At 44.0% G+C, this 22,201-nt stretch overlaps 2 protein-coding genes across 3 annotated transcripts in view; both read right to left on the bottom strand.

Moving 5' to 3' along the window:
• The window catches only part of LOC123755378 (opsin, ultraviolet-sensitive), a 51,350-nt gene extending 35,695 nt beyond the window's left edge, over positions 1 to 15,655 (bottom strand). For both annotated transcript variants that reach the window (XR_006772504.2, XM_045737946.2), the window contains exon 1: positions 14,392 to 15,655. The gene's annotated coding sequence lies outside the window, so the exon portion shown is untranslated. The remainder of the gene's footprint in view (positions 1 to 14,391) is intronic.
• On the bottom strand, positions 4,184 to 7,827 carry LOC138366744 (putative per-hexamer repeat protein 5). Its single transcript, XM_069328021.1, has 3 exons — positions 7,762 to 7,827; positions 5,562 to 6,198; positions 4,184 to 4,497 (listed from the first exon to the last, which is right to left on the bottom strand). Exons 1-3 carry the CDS (start codon positions 7,825 to 7,827, stop codon positions 4,184 to 4,186), a joined length of 1,017 nt encoding a protein of 338 aa, XP_069184122.1.
• Positions 15,656 to 22,201: the final 6,546 nt, after the last annotated feature.

Raw genomic sequence — 22,201 nt, 5'->3', positions numbered from 1 at the left:
AGAATAGCTTGAGCTACCTCATCCCTTTGTGTGTATTTTACCTCAATAAACTTATTTCAATTTCAATTTCAATTTCATCACAATGCCGTAATGTATCAGTGAAAATCATTTTGAGGCAATGGGGTGACTCGAACCAGCATCCTGATGAGGGAGAGTAAGAGTGTGAACGCCATTACCGTAGGCTAGAGTATGGTATTCTATATTACCACATGCATAAATACATGTTTTACGTGAATTGAAAAAAATGAATACTCATTATTAACCTTGTGTGGGGGTAATCATTGTTCATAGAGGTCAAAGTTCAGTTCAGGATTATGTTGTACATTATAATAACTTTCAATATATTTCGGTATATTACTAAAATTGTATATTATGTATTTATTTTTATCTTGTATAACTGTCACAGGAAATGGAAACCATTAATGAATCAAGGGCTGGAGTTTGTTAGTGGTGGGGACGTTTGGGGCTGGAGTTTGTTAGTGGTGGGGACGTTTGGGGGTGGAGTTTGTTAGTGGTGGGGACGTTTGGGGCTGGAGTTTGTTAGTGGTGGGGACGTTTGGGGCTGGAGTTTGTTAGTGGTGGGGACGTTTGGGGCTGGAGTTTGTTAGTGGTGGGGACGTTTGGGGCTGGAGTTTGTTAGTGGTGGGGACGTTTGGGGGTGGAGTTTGTTAGAGGTGGGGACGTTTGGGGCTGGAGTTTGTTAGTGGTGGGGACGTTTGGGGGTGGAGTTTGTTAGAGGTGGGGACGTTTGGGGGTGGAGTTTGTTAGTGGTGGGGACGTTTGGGGCTGGAGTTTGTTAGTGGTGGGGACGTTTGGGGCTGGAGTTTGTTAGTGGTGGGGACGTTTGGGGGTGGAGTTTGTTAGTGGTGGGGACGTTTGGGGGTGGAGTTTGTTAGTGGTGGGGACGTTTGGGGGTGGAGTTTGTTAGTGGTGGGGACGTTTGGGGGTGGAGTTTGTTAATGAAAAACGTATAATTAAGCTTATTTTTAACGCTATAGAGAATGCACAAGCCTTAAGGATACAGAATGAAAATAGGATTCTCTGAAATTTATTCATTAAGAAAATAAACCCTACGAAGAAATACACGAAGTCAATTTATTTAAGGCTGCTTAGACGACTAGAAAACGTAACTCAAGCCTTACGAATATTAAGAAAATCGTATTTTCTCAAAGAGGAAATGTCAATTGATGCACCAGGCAAGATAGCGTTGAGAAGCAGCCGCAAGAAGCTTCTTGCATGTTATCTTGAGGTTATCTTGAGGTGATTTCGGGGCTTTTTAGTGTCCCCGCGGCCCGGTCCTCGACCAGGCCTCCACCCCCAGGAAGCAGCCCGTGACTGCTGACTAACACCCAGGTACCTATTTACTGCTAGGTAACAGGGGCATAGGCTGAAAGAAACTCTGCCCATTGTTTCTCGCCGACGCCCAGAATCGAACCCGGGACCACAGGATCACAAGCTCAGCGTGCTGTCCGCTCGGCCGACCGGCTCCCTAGTCAATACAATCCTTACATAGCAACGATAAGGCCGGAAGTTTGGATAATACTGGATAAAAAGCAACATTGAAATTATCAATTGATTCTTGTATTTCAAAACCGTATCGCATATCCCGGGGATCATTCCCCACCGACCTGCGTCCATATTCACGAAGCAATTATACGCAAGCACTTAAGAACGTGTACATCTTTCCTCAACCTTTGAAGGCTTTGGTTACATTTATTAAGCAGTTTAGAAGCTTGAAAACTTCCCAATCAACTTGTTGTTATTGTTATAAACAGCCTCCTGGTGCTTAGTAGCTCATTAACTGTTTAATAATTGTAAACAAAGCCGCCAAATATTGAGAAAAGATGTAAAGGTTCGTAAGTGCTTGCATAATTGCTTCGTGAATTAGGCCCCGTGGTAGCGGTCAGTAGTTAGGAGTGATTAGGTATGGTATTTAGCGTTCTTTCTTAATTTACATGTAGTTGCCGCAGTGGCAGTTGTAGTGATTGTTGTAGCGATGGTGGTAATGGTTGTAGTAGTGTATTATTTGGAGTAATTGTCGTAGAAATAGTTGTAATATCAGTAGTTGATTATGGCGGCACCGGGTTCGATTCCCGGGCGGGATAGAAATGGTTGGGCACCTTTCCTTTCACCTAATGCACATGTTCACCTAGCATTAAACAGATACCCGGGAGATAGGCAACTGTTGTGGGGGTTGATAGTTACAGTAAGATTAGGCTCGGCATTTATTCGGCTTTAGCTGTTCAATTCCCGTTCACTGTTTCTCTACAGCACGGCTGAACTCTGAACTTCTACTACCGACAGCGGCGATAAAATGAAGATGAGGGAGAGAGCCTTCTGTTGGTCTGTCCTGAACTACTCCGTGAAGATTAGATCTGTATGGGGAAGAAGGGAACTATCAGGGGGAAGAAGGGAACTATCAGGGGGCAAAGCACCAAGCCGTTCTTGTTGTTGTTTAAGATTCGCTACTTGGAACCAAAAGTTGCAAGTAGCACGGGCTATGGTGAGCCCGTAGTAGACTTACCTGGCACAGGAGCGGGGCTGTAACTTGTACATGTGAGCACCAAGCCATTACGACTGTATATACTGCAGCACTTGAAAGGGGGTCAGGATTAAGGAAGGGACGTTAGAGAGGGGGGGGAGGAATGGTGCTCAACCCACTTTGGACGGTTGGGGATTGAACGCCGACCTGCATGAAGCGAGACCATCGCTCTACCGTCCAGCTCTCACCAGAAACCCTCGGTATACAGTACACTGTACTATTTCTTTCTCCCTTACCTATTTCTCTTTCAACCTATTTCAATTTATCTATCTTTTCTTTCTTTTCCTCTCCGCCTCCTCTTTCTCGTCTCATTCACTTGTGTACACAGAGAGGAAGACTGCCTGGGATGCAGGCTTTTACAATGTTGTATAAACATGTGTTGAGTTTCTCTCGTCCTACTGCAAGTATATACCCCCACACAGCCTCAGGGATGGCGCCCTATCCCCAAGGGATAAGTGGATATAGCTATCTCCCATCTCTCTATCCTACAGCTCCAGGGATGACTTCGTATCCCTAAGAGGAAAAGGGGGTATATATATATTTATCCAATATCTAATATATCCCCCCACAATCCGTATGGCTACGTATATCTAAAGAGATATGGGTATACCCATAGGTATATATATATATCTCCCTTCTCTATACATAACCACATCAGCAGACAAGTCCTGGGTAATGTTGGTTTTGGGAACACGTGTTGATGGTGGAAAGAAATCTCTAGGTAGCACGTTAGACTTAGGATTGTTTCCAGGGACTTGATAAGGATGCAGGACGACATGTCACTCTCTCTCTCTCTCTCTCTCTCTCTCTCTCTCTCTCTCTCTCTCTCTCTCTCTCTCTCTCTCTGTCTCTCTCTCTCTGCTAAGTAAAAGTCCTCCAGAAAGTTGCCATCCTTGGGAGGAACATGTCAAGTGCCTTAATGTGACACTCATGGAGGAGGTCCGTGGAAAACCTGCTGACAAATGTATCTGACATGGAACTGAGAGTGTGGAGAGGCATGGTTGAGATTGGTGGATAGGTGGGCGGGGATACACTGGTGGATTGGTGGATGATGATAGACTGGTGGGTATATTGATGGTGATACACTGGATAGGTGGGAAGGGGATACACTAGCCGGTAGATAGGTGGGAAACAATACAATGACGGATAGGTGAAGGGATTAAGTGTGTGGATATGTATGTGATTCAAGAACAGATAGATGGATTGTATCACATGGCTAGATGGGTGGCTGTGAATATACTGGGTGGATTTGTGGACGGGAAACCGAGTGGGTAGGATAGATGGATTTGTTGTCATAGATAATTGATGTGGATAGATGAACTCGCGAATGTATAATCTAGGAATGATAAAAGACTGAATAGGATAGCCGAGATTTACTGACTGATAGACCAAACTCAAATCATTTGGTCTACAAACTTTTATTCAACATTTTAATATAGAACGTGGAAGATAAGGTGATTTTTCAGCCATGCTCACCCACACTGTTTCTCTTCCAGGGATCCCTTGGATAAAACTGTTATTGTATAGCAAAGGCGTCAAGTGTGTTTCAGCGATGCTTCTGATAATCCCTCTTTTGCCTGCCTCTCTACCAGTCATTATCGAGGCATTTTATCCACGAGCAACTGAGAGTAAATAATTGATTTAAACGCCAGCACCAGAAAACACATGCCCAGCACCAGCAGACAAATGCCCAGCATCACCAAACACATGCCCAGCACCTCCAAACACATGCCCAGCACCTCCAAACACATGCCCAGCACCTCCAAACACATGCCCAGCACCTCCAAACACATGCCCAGCACCTCCAAACACATGCCCAGCACCTCCAAACACATGCCCAGCATCACCAAACACATGCCCAGCACCACCAAACACATGCCCAGCATCACCAAACACATGCCCAGCACCACCAAACACACGCCCAGCACCACCAAACCATAGTACCAACAAACTTTCTAAAAGTAGGACATCCCTGTGTCTCGAGAAACAAATTTACTTTATCAATGGTGGCACCAGTGCCGCCCCCGGGGCTGGCACTCCCACTCAGACACGTGGAAGTGGTCCTTACTACACTAACGTACTCGACACGCTCCGGTGATCGCCGGTGAGATATGAATGTGTTCCTCCCTCCCGGTGGACTAGCTGGCCATGGACGCTAGGTTAGAATTTACCATTTTGGGACACGCTGTCATAATGACGGCGTGTCCCAAAGATTCTGGAACTGGAATCTTTACTGCCGGAACTAATGTCCATTGGCCTTCGTGGGTTACCTAGGGTTGAAGGCTTTGGGTTAGGAATAGTGTTAGAAGCTTGACGCTTGTAAATAGTAAGACCTTACGAAACTGAGAGACAGAAACGGGGTTCTAACGGCATAGAACATGAACACATGAACACCGTGTTCGCTACGTGTTATGTCTCTTCGGTGATCATTCGTGGGCTGTGTAAGCAGTCCTGGTGGCGCAGTGCTAAAGCATTCGCCCGGCACTTCGCGAGCGCTTTGGCCTTGGTTCGTATCTTGGCCGGGGAGGATTGACTGGGCGCCAACCCTTAATTGTACGCCTCTGTTCACCCAGCTGTCAATGGGTACCTGGTTGTTAAACGATTTGGCGGGTCGTATTCCAGGGGGAAAAATTAGGATTGAAGACCTGCCAGAAACGCTATGAGTGCTGGTGGCTGTACAAGAATGCAACAATTACACACAGACGTCACAATAACGTGATGCATCAATGAACAAATCCAAGTAAGGGCAGTAGAACTTCTGGTTGCAACTCTTTTTTTTTTTTTGACCATGTCGTAGCTCAGTCGATTAAGGCAGCGTCTGGGATGATCTCGGACGTAGGTTCGAATCCTCGTCACGGCCCTTGTGGATTTGTACAAGAATGTAACAACTCTTGTATATATTAATAAATACAAAACATATGTTCTCCGTACTTGGTTTAATGCCTAGTATTTACTGGAAGTAATACTTGTACCTCTCCTAGTATTTGTACCAGTGCTTGTACCTGTGGGAGTACTGTACCTGCACCGGTACCTGTAGCAGTAGGTGTACCAGTACTAGCACCTGTAGCAGTAGGTGTACCAGTACTAGTACCTGTGGCAGTAGGTGTACCAGTACTAGTACCTGTAGCAGTAGGTGTACCAGTACTAGTACCTGTGGCAGTAGGTGTACCAGTACCAGTACCTGTAGCAGTAGGTGTACCAGTACTAGCACCTGTGGCAGTAGGTGTACCAGTACTAGTACCTGTGGCAGTAGGTGTACCAGTACTAGTACCTGTGGCAGTAGGTGCACCAGTACCAGTACCTGTAGCAGTAGGTGTACCAGTACTAGCACCTGTGGCAGTAGGTGCACCAGTACCAGTACCTGTAGCAGTAGGTGTACCAGTACTATCACCTGTGGCAGTAGGTGCACCAGTACCTGTGGCAGTAGGTGCACCAGTACTAGCACCTGTAGCAGTAGGTGCACCAGTACCAGCACCAGTAGCAGTAGGTGCACCAGTACCAGCACCAGTAGCAGTAGGTGCACCAGTACCAGCACCTGTGGCAGTAGGTGCACCAGTACCAGCACCTGTAGGCAGTAGGTGCACCAGTACCAGCACCTGTGGCAGTAGGTGCACCAGTACCAGCACCTGTGGCAGTAGGTGCACCAGTACCAGCACCTGTGGGAGTAAGAGTGACGGTACCCGGTGCTGCACCACTGCCACCAACACAGAGTGCTAATTAAAAACATCAATAATTCCGGGACGCTTCGCACGTGAAATATAGTTTCTTAAAAGTAAAATGAAAAGTGTCACGAAGTCTCGTTGGAAAAATGTTGTTTAAACATATATTCTATTTTATTTTATACGTTATAGTCCTTGACTATATGAAGGGATATATATAATGTTTATCAAGAGCTAGCTAGCTATGTGATCAATATCCATCTGATACGATGGTTAGCGGAGGTCATTAACTGTTTAATAAGTGCAAACTAAGCCGCCATGAGTGGAAGAAAGATGTAAAGGTTTCGCAAGGGGGTTTAATGAGCCTCGACCCTGGTAATGAGGTACTTGGTTAAGTGGCCTCAAACACGACTCATCATCATTAGAGGAAGCTGATTGGTTAATCTGAGGGGCAAAAACTTGTATTCCTTACGGTAAAAAAGTATATTTGTATGAAGGCGCTTCGTGAGTCCATTAGGTAGAGAGAAACCTCTTTGTCTCAAGTTGAAATAACAGTATTGTATTCGTTTTTTTTTTAACCTTTTGTTTTTTCTCGGCGAAACCTTCATTTATACCTACACACACACACACACACACACACACACACACACACACACACACACACACACACACACACACACACACACACACACACACACACACACATGAGCCACAGGGACGTTAGAAAGAATTTTTTCAGTGTCAGAGTAGTTAATAAATGGAATGCACTAGGAAGGGATGTGGTGGAGGCTGACTCCATATACAGTTTCAAATGTAGATTTGATAGAGCCCAATAGGCTCAGGAACCTGTACACCAGTTGATTGACAGTTGAGAGGCGGGACCAAAGAGCCAAAGCTCAATCCCCGCAAGCACAAATAGGTGAGTACACACACTCACGACAGTAAGTTACCGGTTACTTAGTAAGTTACCTCGCTCTCAGACCCCTGGTAGCTGAGCAGACAACGCGCAGTACTCGTAATTCTGGGTCCCGGGTTCGATTCCCGGAACAGGCAGAAAGAAATGGGCAGAATTTCTTTCACCCCTGATGCCCCTGTTACCTAGCAGTAAATAGGTACCTGGGAGTTAGACAGCTGTTACGGAGCTGCTTCCTGTGTGTGTGGGGGGGGGGGGAGGAATTAGTTAGTAGTTAGTTACAGTTGATTAACAGTTGAGAGGCCGGCCGAAAGAGCAGAGCTTAACCCCCACAAGGACAACTAAGTAAAAACAACTAGGTGAATACACACACACACACACGCGCGGCAAAACAAAACACTTAGTATTAACATTAATGAACATTAATGTTCATAATGAACATAATGTAAGTCCATTAACAAAATGAACACTAAGAAATGTTGACCAGGCCCGGCGGCAAGAAGAGAACACACAGCTGAACACCAGACACCCAGGCGACCATCAAGGGAACAACAAGGGCCACCGTAATGGTGAGACAGATGAATGACCTCATAAGGGAAGGAAGTAGTTAAGACAACTCTTTGATTTTCAGACTCCTTTAAACCAACCCCGAGCGGGTTAATAGCCATAGCAATACGGTGACTGAAAGGCGGGGCCCAGGAGTCAACGCTCATTCCGTACTATCCTCCTGCGACTAATATCCACAAGGGTTCTATTTCCCGCACCAGGCAGAAGCAAATGGGCAAAGTTTCTTTCCCCCTGAATCCCCCTGTTACCTAGCAGTAAATAGGTACCTGGGAGCTAGTCAGCTGTCACGGGCTGCTTCCTGGGGTGTGTGTGATGTGGAGAAAAAAAAGTAGTTAGTAAACAGTTGATTGACAGTTGAGAGGCGGGCCGAAAGAGGAAAGCTCAACCCCCGCAAATACATATAGTGAATACAACTAGGTGAATACAAGGGCCGTGACGAGGGTTCGAACTTACGTCCGAGAGTATCCCACCCCTCCTCTCTAGCCCTCCCCACTCCCGCATCAGAACAAAGCTACCAAACAAGACTCTAACAAAGACTCAGCTCTGCGAGGAAGGGGTGCACTAAATGACTATACTCACAACAGCAAGACACACAGCTTCAAAATTCTTCTCGGTTCCTGGGACAGGAACCAGGGGCCAGATTCACGAAGTAGCTACGCAAGCACTTATCAAACCGCGGGCCAGATTCACGAAGCAGTTACACAAGTACTTACGAACGTGTACATCTTTCCTCAGCTTTGATGCTTTTGGTTACATTTATTAAACAGTTTACAAGCATGACAACTTGCCAATCAACTGTTGTTATTGTTATAAACAGCCTCCTGATGCTTCGGAGCTCATTAATTATTTAATAATTGTAAACAAAGCCCTCCAAAGATTGAGAAAAGATGTACAGTTTCGTAAGTGTTTGAGTAACTGCTTCGTGAATCTGGCCCCTGTACATCTTTAACGCTTTGTTTACAATTATTAAACAGTTAATGAGTTCCGAAGCACCCGGAGGCTGTTTATAACAACAGTTGATTGGGAAGTTTTCATGATTGTAAACTGTTTAATAAATGTAACCAAGGCCGTCAATGATTGAGGAAAGATGTACACGTTCCTAAGTAACTACCTTATGAATCTGGCCCTAGGATTCGTCAAGCATTCACGCGGTTACTTACGGAACCTGTACATCTTTCCTTAATCACGGTGGGTTTGTATATATTTTCTGAACAGTTTAAAATGTTTGAAACTTAACAACCCTAAGGTTATTATACTTGTAAACAATCTCGTAGTGCTTACCTCAAACTATTTAATAAATGTAAGCAAAGCCACGGCGATTAAGAAAAGATATACAGGTTTCGCAATTGGTTGTTTAAATGCTTGATTAAGCATGACAGTAGAAAGATGTAGTCCTCAGGTCATGTTACAAACTTAATAAAAATAGGAGGGAGGGATTTATCGGCCTGCGAGAATTAAAAATTTTTTTTAATTCTTCGTACATGGAGGTATTTCGAAAAAAATACTATTATTTTTTTAATCGTTTGTGTTTTGTTTGGATAAATCCCAACCACGAGAGCATATTTCTAGTTATAACTCAACAAAGAGCCACCTTATGCATGAAATTTTAATTTGACAGTTCACTACTTTTTTCAGTACATTTCATTTAGAATTGTTTTTGGGGAAACGTTATCAACTTCCTCGCTACAATGAGTGACACTTTGACATCATCCACTTTGTGACCGATTGTCGACAAATCGTCGGGAAAATAGAGTTCTAAATTCATGTATAACTGCCACGTATGTTGAAGTGCCAGTCGGTATATTTACCTGCAGTTTAAGAAAGTACTCCAGTTTCAAATTCACAAGCTGACATTCTCAAAGACGAAGCTACATCCTGAATGCAGCAATGTTGACAGTTTTATCTACTAAGCATTTTGCATCCTTTCAGTCGCAAATTCGGTTCACTTGAGCAAGAAGTTCCGTCCACTGAAAAGGCATGTACCCCCTTTCCTGCTTCCCTGATTCCCACAACACGTAGTCTTTCAACGGCTTCAATGGAAGAACTATGCGTGATGACTCCAAGATCCTCCGCGAGTAAGCAGCAGCTTAATAAAGCAAGTCTTGCAGTCTCAGAGACTTTACATCCTGTAGGCAAGTGGCCCCTGGGAGATGAGTCTCCAAGGAGACTGAATTGAAGGTTTCCTTCAATTCTGACTTTGAGGAGACGGAGTGGCGGTGAAGACGTCAAAGACTCGAGTCTTTCAGGAACTGCACACTCAAGAATCCGTATTGGAAGCTAGCGTGGATGAGCAAGCGTGGATTACCTCTTAAATACGCTTTGAGTAAACAAAAGCAGAATTATTAGAAACCGTGGAGAAAGTGCGCTACGTGCTGACTGTGAACTTCCTCATCGTGGGGCCTAGCTACAGAGTACCGACTTTAGCCAGGAACTGTAACCTATGTCTTTAAAAGGCTTACCATGAACCGGTAATTTATTCGACTAATACTTGTGTCAGCCATAACACAAACACTGCTTGACCTAGATTGACCTAGATGCTTGACCTACTTGACCTGCTTGACCTACTTGACCTGCTTGACCTAGATGCTTGACCTACTTGACCTGCTTGACCTAGATTGACCTAGATGCTTCACCTTCTTGACCTGCTTGACCTAGATTGACCTATATGCTTGACCTAGATGATTGTAACAAAACCTGTGGATCGTTAGTGAAGGTGGGAGACAATAAGTATTGAACAACCAACCACAGAAGGTGATTGTAGTGCTTATAAAATGCTAATCTAACCTATAAACATAAATACACAGATTTACATCTGCCCTACATAAACAGTGTTCGAGGTGTCTTTTTACATAGTGTCATTAATGTGCGTTTACAAAGGTGAAATGCAATTCTGACGAGCTTCCATATATCCTGTATACACATACATACACACACAGACACACACGCACACAAATACATTCATGTACATATACATATATATACACATACACACACACACACACACACACTTGTTACGTTATTTTTCAAAGCGTTATATGACAAAGAGTGCTGGGAAGACGGGACACCACGAGCGTAGCTCTCATCCTGTAACTACACTTAGGTAATTACACTTAGGTAATTACACACACACACACACACACACACACACACACACACATACTGTATGTATCCTGTATACCACTTATGTAAGACCAATCCTGGGGTATGCAGCTCCAGCCTGGAGTCCATACCTAGTTAAACACAAGACAAAGTTAGAGAAGATTCAGCGGTATGCCACCAGGCTCGTCCCGGAACTGAGAGGATTGAGCTACGAGGAAAGGCTAAAGGAGCTGAACCTCACATCCCTGGAAAACAGAAGAGTAAGGGGAGACATGATAACCACCTACAAAATTCTCAGGGAAATTGACAGGGTGGACAAAGACAAACTCTTCAGCACGGGTGGGACACGAACAAGGGGACACAGGTGGAAACTTAGTACCCAGATGAGCCACAGAGACGTTAGAAAGAATTTTTTCAGTGTCAGAGTAGTTAATAAATGGAATGCACTAGGAAGTGATGTGGTGGAGGCTGACTCCATACACAGTTTCAAATGTAGATATGATAGAGCCCAGTAGGCTCAGGAATCTGTACACCAGTTGATTGACAGTTGAGAGGCGGGACCAAAGAGCCAAAGCTCAACCCCCGCAAGCACAATTAGGTGAGTACAATTAGGTGAGTACACACACACATTCACATACATTTATGTCTCTCCTACTTTGACAGGGTGCTAAGCTGTCCAACTTTGACAGCTGCTACAGAAACTAGTGTGTTATTAAGCCCCTAACCACTGAAGGTGATTAGGGTGCCTTTACAAGCTCAGGTTATAGTTACATCACAAACATTGTATAACTGATGCATTACATAGTCAATCTTGGGTACAAGCAGAATATATAATAAAGTGATCCAGTATTCATTTAGTATTTATAGACTTCAGCATACCTCAGCCCAGGAGGGCGAAAGTCAGTCAATATGGGACATTCTGTAATATAATGTTCAAGGAGTGTATGTTTTATATTTCACAAAGTTGACACGTGGTGTATTCGACACATTCACAAAGTTGACACGTGGGGTATTCAACACCTTCACAAAGTTGACACATGGTGTATTCGACACTTTCACAAAGTTGAAACATGGTGCATTCGACACCTTAACAAAGTTGAAACATGGTGCATTCGACACCTTCACAAAGTTGACACGTGGTGTATTCGACACTTTCACAAAGTTGACACATGGTGTACTCGACATTTGGGTTTTGAGAGAGCTGCCAGATACGTCTATATCCCAGGCGTATTCTGGCCACTATAACATCACATTGTCGAGTATTTTGGCTCTATTAGTTCCATATATGAATGTCTCCTCACGATATTTATCATCATGATTAATACTACAACTTTCAAGTCTTTGTAAATTTGTTAGGTCAGTAAGATTTTCATTAGATATGTGTTTAAGTACTTTGTCACTGCTAATGAAACACCCATATCAGTGTCTACTACAGGCTGTCTTTGCAAGCATATCAACAGCGTCATGCTTTGAGATCTCAGCATGTGATGGTATCCAGAGGAACATGCTGAACAATATACATGCTGAAGCCACATATTGAGAACAGCGTTGGACTATATAAAAATCCTTGCAGAAGACCTCATCAGTAGTAATGACGGTATAACAACAGAAGTAATGACGGTATAACAACAGTAGTAATGACGGTATAACAACAGTAGTAATGACGGTATAACAACAGAAGTAATGACGGTATAACAACAGTAGTAATGACGGTATAACAACAGTAGTAATGACGGTATAACAACAGTAGTAATGACGGTATAACAACAGTAGTAATGACGGTATAACAACAGAAGTAATGATGGTATAACAACAGTAGTAACGACGGTATAACAACAGTAGTAATGACGGTATAACAACAGAAGTAACGACGTATAACAACAGAAGTAATGATGGTATAACAACAGTAGTAACGACGGTATAACAACAGTAGTAATGACGGTATAACAACAGAAGTAACGACGTATAACAACAGAACTAATGATGGTATAACAACAGTAGTAACGACGGTATAACAACAGAAGTAATGATGATATAACAACAGTAGTAACGACGGTATAACAACAGTAGTAATGACGGTATAAAAACAGTAGTAACGACGGTATAACAACAGTAGTAACGACGGTATAACAACAGAAGTAATGATGATATAACAACAGTAGTAACGACGGTATAACAACAGTAGTAATGACGGTATAAAAACAGTAGTAATGACGGTATAACAACAGAAGTAACGACGTATAACAACAGAACTAATGATGGTATAACAACAGTAGTAACGACGGTATAACAACAGTGGTAATTTATTTATTTATATACAAGAAGGTACATAGGGTTTGTGAGAATACATAGCATAGTATTTACAATCTTGTAAAGCCACTAGTACGCGCAGCGTTTCGGGCAGGTCCTTAATCTAACAGATAATTTTAAGTAGGTTAATTCTAGCGGAATTAATAAAATGATAACAAATACATTACAAGAAAAAAATGAGATGAGAGAGATTAGTAAGTATATTAAAGCACATTGGTATATTAAAGCTCTGATTGATTACATTGACAGCTTGAGTGGTAATTTAAACAAGATTAATAGACACTATACAGTAGATTAACAGCACATATAAGAAGGCAGCAATGATCACAATGGTAAAGATGTTCGGATTGGGTACATAAAGATTGGGAGATTGGGTAGCATTAGATTCAATGAATTTTAAAGCAAAAGGTAAAAAACTATGAAGATGAAATTAGGTACTTTTTATTATTGTTTTTGAATGGCGCAAAAGTTGGACAGCTTTTCAATTCAATAGGAAGTGAGTTCCATAGACTGGGTCCCTTTATTTGCATAGAGTGTTTACACAGATTAAGTTCAACTCTGGGGATATCAAAGAGATATTTATTTCTGGTGTGGTGATAATGGGTCCTATTACATCTGTCCAGGGAGAGTTTCAGAGCAGGATTTGCATTTAGGAACAGGGTTTTGTAAATGTAGTTGACACAAGAGAATTTGTGGAGTGAGATTATGTTTAGCATGTTTAGGGAGTTAAACAAGGGGGCTGAGTGTTGTCTGAAAGCAGAATTTGTTATTATTCTGATGACGGTATAACAGTGATAATGACGGTATAACAACAGTAGTAATTATGGTATAATAACAGTGGTAATGACGGTATAACAACAGAAGTAATGACGGTATAACAACAGAAGTAATGACGGTATAACAACAGTAGTAATGACGGTATAACAACAGTAGTAACAACGGTATAACAGTAATGACGGTATAACAACAGTGGTAGTGACGGTATAACAACAGTGTTAATGACGGTATAACAACAGTTGTAATGACGGTATAACAGTAATGACAGTATAACAACAGTAGTTACAACGGTATAACAGTAATGACGGTATAACAACAGTAGTAATGACGTTATAACAACAGTGATAATGACGGTATAACAACAGTAGTAACAACGGTATAACAGTAATGACGGTATAACAGTAATGACGGTATAACAACAGTGGTAACGGTATAAGAGTGTTAATAACGTCATAAGAACAGTGATAATAACGGTATAAGGACAGTATTAATAACGGTATACTTAGCGGTACACAAACACTCACCTGTCTAAGCAAGCCTCCTCCACCCCGGTGTTTGGATGACACAAACACACGACTCTTGCTTCACACACCCACACGCCAGTTGATTGACAGTTGAGAGGCGGGACCAAAGAGCCAGAGCTCAACCCCCGCAAGCACAACTAGGTGAGTACTCGTTTGTAAACACTTCACTTCAAATGTAGATATGATAGAGCCCAATAGGCTCAGGAATCTGTACACCAGTTGATTGACGGTTGAGAGGCGGGACCAAAGAGCCAGAGCTCAACCCCCGCAAGCACAACTAGGTGAGTACTCGTTTGTAAACACTTCACTTCAAATGTAGATATGATAGAACCCAATAGGCTCAGGAATCTGTACACCAGTTGATTGACGGTTGAGAGGCGGGACCAAAGAACCAGAGCTCAACCCCCGCAAGCACAATTAGGTGAGTACTTGCTTTTCTTGCTTGTTTTCAGTAAGCAAGAATCTGATTCACTATTGTAAGTTGGAATATAAAACTGTTGTTTGGTTTAAATCAAATTACCTTTTAATATATTTTTAGTTCGAAATCTGCGGTAGTTTGAATAGGGATTTGTGAGAAACTATTCCCATAAAGCGATTAGTAGTTTTAAAACGGTAGTTTTAAATTTAAAAGTTGATGTTTGAGATTGTTAATTGATGAGTTAGTGTTTTGTTACACACTGATCAAATCACTCTAGAGGGTTAAGAGAGGGTTATATTGGCTGGTACTTGGTAATGTGTATACTATATAGGATAGGTCATGGGAGAGGTCAGGGTGTGGGGGCGAAGGTCAGTCAGGAGGGGGGGTGGAGCACAAGGTCAACTTGTAGGTGCCACAGTTGCTTCATAGGAGGCACGTTAGGTCACAAGAAAAATTAACAAGATAAAAGATAAAGTGATCACACGTGATCAGGTCAATTCACACACAGAAAGGTCACCATACACATGAGAGAGCTTGAAAACTAGGAAGTTCTTAAAGGTCACAGAGAGTAAGCTTAATTAAGCAACAGGAGAGACCATACCAACAGAGATCAGACCTTATGAAAGGTCATATTTATATGGAAAATTTCTGGTCACTGGCAGATGCTCGTCCCAAGATTACAGAAGTGTACATGTTGTAGGAATCTGTAACGTCACAGGAACTAAGGTCAGAAGAGGTGAGTGTATGTCACGTCACAGAAGAAGTGAGGTCACGTCAGTACACGAGTCACACCTGGAGCGGACGGGAGGTGACGTACAGTCTCAACAACGGTCGAGGAGCGACTGAATGAGGCAGAGTTGGTGAGCCTGGCAGCGGTGGCAGTGAGGATAACACGTGACTTCCTCGAGTCTGTCTCTCTCTCTCTCTCTCTCTCTCTCTCTCTCTCTCTCTCTCTCTCTCTCTCTCTCTCTCTCTCTCTCTCTCTCTCTCTCTCTCTCTCTGTCTGTCTCTGTGTCTCTCTCTCTCTCTCTGTCTCTGTCTCTGTCTCTGTCTCTCTCTCAAGGAAGGAAAGAGGAGTCGCCAGCAACACCGTCTTACCACCTGTACACAAGATCTCATGCTAATCACCATCTTCCATTATCACAAACCTTTTTCCCCTCCATGGCAAGATGCTGTCTTGTGGGTTTTCGACTTGCAATCGGGGACCCTGGGTTCGATTCCCTGGAGGAACAGAAGTGGTGGGCAAGTTTCCTTTCGCCTAATGCACCTCTTCACCTAGCAGTATATAGGTACCTGCGAGTTAGACAATTGTTATGGGGTTATATCCTGGGGAGGGTCAGTAATTTGACCTTGGAGAGGGGACCTCGATACAAGCTTTTTGACAAATGAGAATGTGAAAAGTTTCTAACCATTTCTGTCCCGCCCGGGATTCGAACTCGGAATTCCAGACTGTGAGTCGAGAACAAACCAGACTGTACCATTGACATCTGCTTGTTTCACCAGATGACCTCATTTTAAAACAAAAGGCGACCTTGATAAATCTGTTCAAATATCAGGATTATATAATGGCACACACGGCTCTCCAGAGTAAATCTGAAGAGAATTGTCGGTGTCCCTCGTTAGGACGAACTTAGCTCTACCATTGTGACCTTAACGAGGCAATTACCACCTCCACCGGTCGTCTTACGTGTAAAAAGTTCGTAAGGTTTAATTGGGTGGAAGAGCTTTTCGTGGTAGGAAAACAACAGGTGTTTTGAAACTGAATTATTTGAATGCTGTAAAGATCAAGTCAAGACCCGGAAGGCCTAGAGAGAGAGAGAGAGAGAGAGAGAGAGAGAGAGAGAGAGAGAGAGAGAGAGAGAGAGAGAGAGAATCTCATGAAATAAATCTACTTAAAGGATAAGGTTTCAGGAAAACTGACCGATGATAACATATGTTAGCTGGCAGTTTCACTGGGATCATTCCTAAATGCCATTTCACTGGCCATACTTTATAAAAAAAGGCAGGGAAAGCGGCGGTGAAAAATTATCAATAATTCATTAATTAAAATCTCGCGTTGTGAGCAGGAGAGAGAGAGAGATTTTTGTCGTAGATACAAGGAGAGAAATTGAATGGAACTTTTCAGATGAGGTAATTTTAAGAAAGCACTAATTAAGCCAGCTCTTGGAAGTGATATATAAGGATCTGGGATAGGACAGAGGGAAGGAATGGAGTCCAACTGCTTGGACCTTTCTGGGATCGAACAGCGGCCTGTAAGAAGTGAGGCTGTCAGTGTACTGACTAGTTAAAGTAGTTGAGTACCTTTCAGCTGAAACATATTTTAAAACTATGAAAGAGTATATATATGTCTCTGTCCATATCCATCAATCGAAGCCAGACGCTTGGGGCTAGCCTCACCAAACTTTGTAGGGTGACTGGTGGGTGTAGGGAGATGGATGGGATCTGCCCTGATGCCCCCCACCCCCAAAAGGGGCTTCATGAAGTTGACGGAGATGATATGTGGAGAAACTCTATGGCCTAAGCCCATATAGTTTCATCATTTATTATTAAAGGACTCCCAAAACATAAACCCAACCACTTGGGCTGGACGGTAGAACGACGGTCTCGCTTCATGCAGGTCAGCGTTCAATTCCCAACCATCCAAGAGGATGTCCACAATTCCTTCCCCCTCCCCCCATCCCATCCCAAATACTTATCCTGATCTCGTCCAAGTATTATAGTCATAATAGCTTGAATTTTACTTGCTAACTGGAGTTTCTCTACATATTAAGTTCAGAATTGAGGATGGGAAGAAACAGTGAGATAGAGTTTTCTGAGAGAATGAATCCTCTTTTGTTTAATTAATACAAGAGAAAACGAAAGCCAATTGATTACCATTCTTTAATGTCCTAATAATCAATAATGACTGAAAAGTGCACATTGAAAGTAGAAGGACGTGTGATTTGGTTGAGATATTTATTTAGCCCCGTCATGGTCCTGTGGGTAGTGTGCATGCCCGAGGGGTTCAGGAATGTGGGTTCGATCCCATTTATAGCTTCAATATTTTGATAAACCTAACCTAACACACCATCCCACCATGTAGAATGGTGTGTTAGATTACCAGAGACCAGTCAACCCTTCTGTAGAGTCAGAAATAGTAGCGGGGATGCAGACAGAACCCAAGTGCATGACTAACATCTTCGTGTTCACTACTCATGGGCTCTGTGCGTCATTCTCACTGGTCCCGTATGCATCCTCACTGCTCACGGTATCCATCTATATCCTCACTACTCACGGGCTCCGTCTACACCCTCACTACTCACGGGCTCCGTCTACATCCTCACTACTCATGGGCTACCTCTACACCTTCACTACTCACGGGCTCTGTCTACATCCTCACTACTCACGGGCTATCTTGAGGTTATCTTGAGATGATTTCGAGGCTTTAGTGTCCCCGTGGCCCGGTCCTCGACCAGGCCTCCACCCCCAGGAAGCAGCCCGTGACAGCTGACTAACACCCAGGTACCTATTTTACTGCTAGGTAACAGGGGCATAGGGTGAAAGAAACTCTGCCCATTGTTTCTCGCCGGCGCCTGGGATCGAACCCAGGACCACAGGATCACAAGTCCAGCGTGCTGTCCGCTCGGCCGACCGGCTCCCTGGAGGGAAGGGAAGGTGGAGGGAAGGGGCAAAGAAAGGTAAATGGAGGGAAACATAAATAGAAGGGACTGGAAAAAAGAGCAGGAAGGAAGCTGAGTGATAAGGAGAGGGAAAGAGGAGAGAGAGAGAGAGAGAGAGAGAGAGAGAGAGAGAGAGAGAGAGAGAGAGAGAGAGAGAGAGAGAGAGAGAGAGAGAGAGAGAGAGAGAGAGAGAGAGGGTTCAATTTAAAGGCGAGGGAAGGTCTGATGGGAAAGTTAAGGAAGGATCATAAGGATGGTAGGGAGGGATAGAACGAGACGAGAGGAATAGTCGGAATGAAGGGGCATGATTGTAAGAAAGGTTTGAAGGATAGCTGAAAAGAAGAATAGAGAGGGGAGGGGATGAGGAAGATGGGATGGAAGAGTGAGTTAGGATAGGCGAAAAGATGGGAATAAAATCCAGAGGGATAGAGAGTTAAAAGAATATTTACAGTGCTTGTATCTTGAGCATATTTACAGTGTTGATATTTGCACGGTTCTAATGGCTGATTTTGTTGACTAGTAACGGGTCTGAGGCAGTTGATTGTTGTTAAGGTGTTATGAGTGTCATGGCGCTGTTGTAGAGGTGTTATGAGTGTCATGACGGTGTTGTTGAGGTGTCATGAGTGCGTGCCATAACGCTGTTGTTGTTGTGTCATAAGATAAGGGAAAAATAGGACACCAATGTCCTGATTTCTATTATACCGACAAAAGCCGCTGCCATCGATTTCGATTACGGTGGTGTTGTTTGGCTGCACTGACCCGGGCAGCGTGTACGTGCGGTGGTTCCTTCCACCTGCCTTTTGATACTTACTTATTCCACCTGTGTCCATCTCTGCCGGCAATATATTCAGTCCCGTAGCGTGTGGGCGAACAAGCGGGCGCCTCCGTTCCCTGACAGCGCCTGCTTTGTCTTCGTAGTCACGTGGGTGTCGAGATCAAAGCGTCCTGTACTTTAGACCCGACGGTCTCCTGGCTCCTGTTGGTCTGCAACCTTCCTCTTCAAGACTCCATTGTTGTGTCGCCGTGTTTTGCGACTAAGAGCACAAACATGTGCCGTCTTTAGCGTTGCCACCTCTGCCCTACGTCGCCAGACACCTCCTTCGTCGCCAAGCCGGTTCCTCTTTACCAGCAAGCCTACGCCTTTGCCGCCAAGCCGACCTCCCTTCGCAGACTTACTCATCAGGTGTCACTGCACCTCTCTCTGTCCTCTCTTTACCGACTATTATAAGAAAAGAAGGTGAAAAAGCGAGATTAATTGGATCGCAGTAACAGGAAGAGTCCAGCCTTTTTTTGAAGAGTTGAGGTGGACGGAAGCTTGCGTGGTGTGGGTAGCGGAGGCGTGCGTGGTGTGGGTAGCGGAGGCGCGCGTGGTGTGGGTAGCGGAGGCGCGCGTGGTGTGGGTAGCGGGGGCGTGCGTGGTGTGGGTAGCGGTGGCGCGCGTAGTGTGGGTAGCGGGGGCGTGCGTGGTGTGGGTAGCGGGGGCGCGCGTGGTGTGGGTAGCGGGGGCGCGCGTGGTGTGGGTAGCGGGGGCGCGCGTGGTGTGGGCGGCGGGGGCGCGCGTGGTGTGGGTAGCGGGAACGCAATTAAATTAGGATTAAGAACCTGCCGGAAACGCTATGCGTGCTAGTGGCTGTACAAGAATGAAAGAACTCTTGTAGATTTTTGTATTTATATATACATTACCTTTCTACAGAACATCATGCACATTGCCCCTCTCTCCCCTCTGCCATTTTCTATTACTTCTGTAATGCAGTTTTCATTTCTATTTGCTCCTGCCAAGTTCTTTTCATTTTCTCAAACTTTACATAATTTGATAAGCAGTGCCACTTCACCATTTCCACTTTTGTCATATTGTCTTCTTGCTATTCCTTCAGGAATATTACATTCTTTATCATTCTAGTCAGCTTTGGTGTGTGTGTGTGTGTGTGTGTGTGTGTGTGTGTGTGTGTGTGTGTGTGTGTGTGTAATTACCTAAGTGTAATTACCTAAGTGTAGTTACAGGATGAGAGCTACGCTCGTGGTGTCCCGTCTTCCCAACACTCTTTGTCATATAACCTTTTGAAACTACTGACGGTCTTGGCCTCCACCACCTTCTCACTTAACTAAATAAATAAACTACTACAACATCGAGTTTACGTTACGTTAATGTCCATCAAGTGGCACTATAACAACAGCTAAATAGCAACGACTCCGGACCATTGCTGTGCGGCTGCATACTGAACTAACCTGAACACAGGTGTGCCCTGTGTGTGTGTGTGTGTGTGTACTCACCTATATGTACTCACCTATATGTGCTTGCAGGATCGAGCATTGACTCTTGGATCCCGCCTTTCTAGCTATCGGTTGTTTACAGCAATGACTCCTGTCCCATTTCCCTATCATACCTAGTTTTAAAAGTATGAATAGTATTTGCTTCCACAACCTGTTCCCCAAGTGCATTCCATTTTTCTACTACTCTCACGCTAAAAGAAAACTTCCTAACATCTCTGTGACTCATCTGAGTTTCCAGTTTCCACCCATGTCCCCTCGTTCTGTTATTATTACGTGTGAACATTTGATCTATTTCCACTTTGTCAATTCCCCTGAGTATTTTATATGTCCCTATCATATCTCCTCTCTCCCTTCTTTTCTCTAGTGTCGTAAGGTTCAGTTCCTTCAGCCGCTCTTCATATCCCATCCCTCGTAGCTCTGGGACAAGCCTCGTCGCAAACCTCTGAACCTTCTCCAGTTTCTTTATGTGTTTCTTCAGGTGGGGGCTCCATGATGGCGCGGCATACTCTAAGACGGGTCTCACGTAGGCAGTGTAAAGCGCCCTAAAAGCTTCCTCATTTAGGTTTCTGAATGAAGTTCTAATTTTCGCCAGTGTAGAGTACGCTGCTGTCGTTATCCTATTTATATGTGCCTCAGGAGTTAGATTGGGTGTCACATCCACTCCCAGGTCTCTTTCTCGAATCGTTACAGGTAGGCTGTTCCCCTTCATTGTGTACTGTCCCTTTGGTCTCCTGTCACCTGATCCCATTTCCATAACTTTACATTTACTGGTGTTAAACTCCAGTAGCCATTTCTCTGACCATCTCTGCAGCCTGTGTAAGTCCTCTTGGAGGATCCTACAATCCTCGTCTGTCACAACTCTTCTCATTAATTTTGCGTCATCTGCAAACATTGACATGTATGATTCCACTCCTGTAAACATATCATTTACGTAAATTAGAAAGAGGATTGGTCCCAGCACCGATCCTTGAGGTACTCCACTTGTTACTGTTCGCCAGTCCGACTTTTCGCCCCTTACCATTACCCTCTGGCTCCTTCCTGTTAGGTAGTTCTTCACCCATACTAGGGCCTTTCCGCTTACTCCTGCCTGCCTCTCAAGTTTGTATAGCAGTCGCTGTGTGTGTGTGTGTGTGTGTGTGTGTGTGTGTGTGTGTGTGTGTGTGTGTGTGTGTGTGTGTGTGTGGATACAAGTAGGGTGGAAGTGGAGATGGACGTGCCTTGATTGGTCGCTTCCCCGAAATAAACTTCAACAAATTAGACTGACAAAGGCTAACATAAAATCCAAGTTATATTTCTCAACAGACATCGTATGAAACCTTCAAACTGAAAGCCTTAATGGCTGTGTTTTCAGTTACTTTGATGTCCTTGAGCAGGAGAATGCTGATGCCTTTTTGGCTATAATTCTGGGCTTTTCGCCTGTGTAAAATCCGTGGAGCAAGTATTGTCAAGTTGCAACAATTGA

This window comes from Procambarus clarkii, chromosome 20 (genome assembly GCF_040958095.1).
Source record: "Procambarus clarkii isolate CNS0578487 chromosome 20, FALCON_Pclarkii_2.0, whole genome shotgun sequence".
Classification (NCBI taxonomy): domain Eukaryota; kingdom Metazoa; phylum Arthropoda; class Malacostraca; order Decapoda; family Cambaridae; genus Procambarus; species Procambarus clarkii.
Note: the sequence above shows the minus strand (reverse complement) of the source record. Positions and strands in the feature narration are given on the sequence as shown.

Coding starts and splice junctions, on each gene's coding strand:
- LOC138366744 (XM_069328021.1), bottom strand. CDS start 7,827: ATGAGCGTTGACTCCTGGGCCCCGCCTTTCAGTCACCGTATTGCTATG. Junction 6,199..7,761: donor TGGCTATTAACCCGCTCGGG/GTTGGTTTAAAG, acceptor TTACTCCCACAG/GTGCTGGTACTGGTGCACCT. Junction 4,498..5,561: donor TGCTACAGGTACCGGTGCAG/GTACAGTACTCC, acceptor TCCTACTTTTAG/AAAGTTTGTTGGTACTATGG.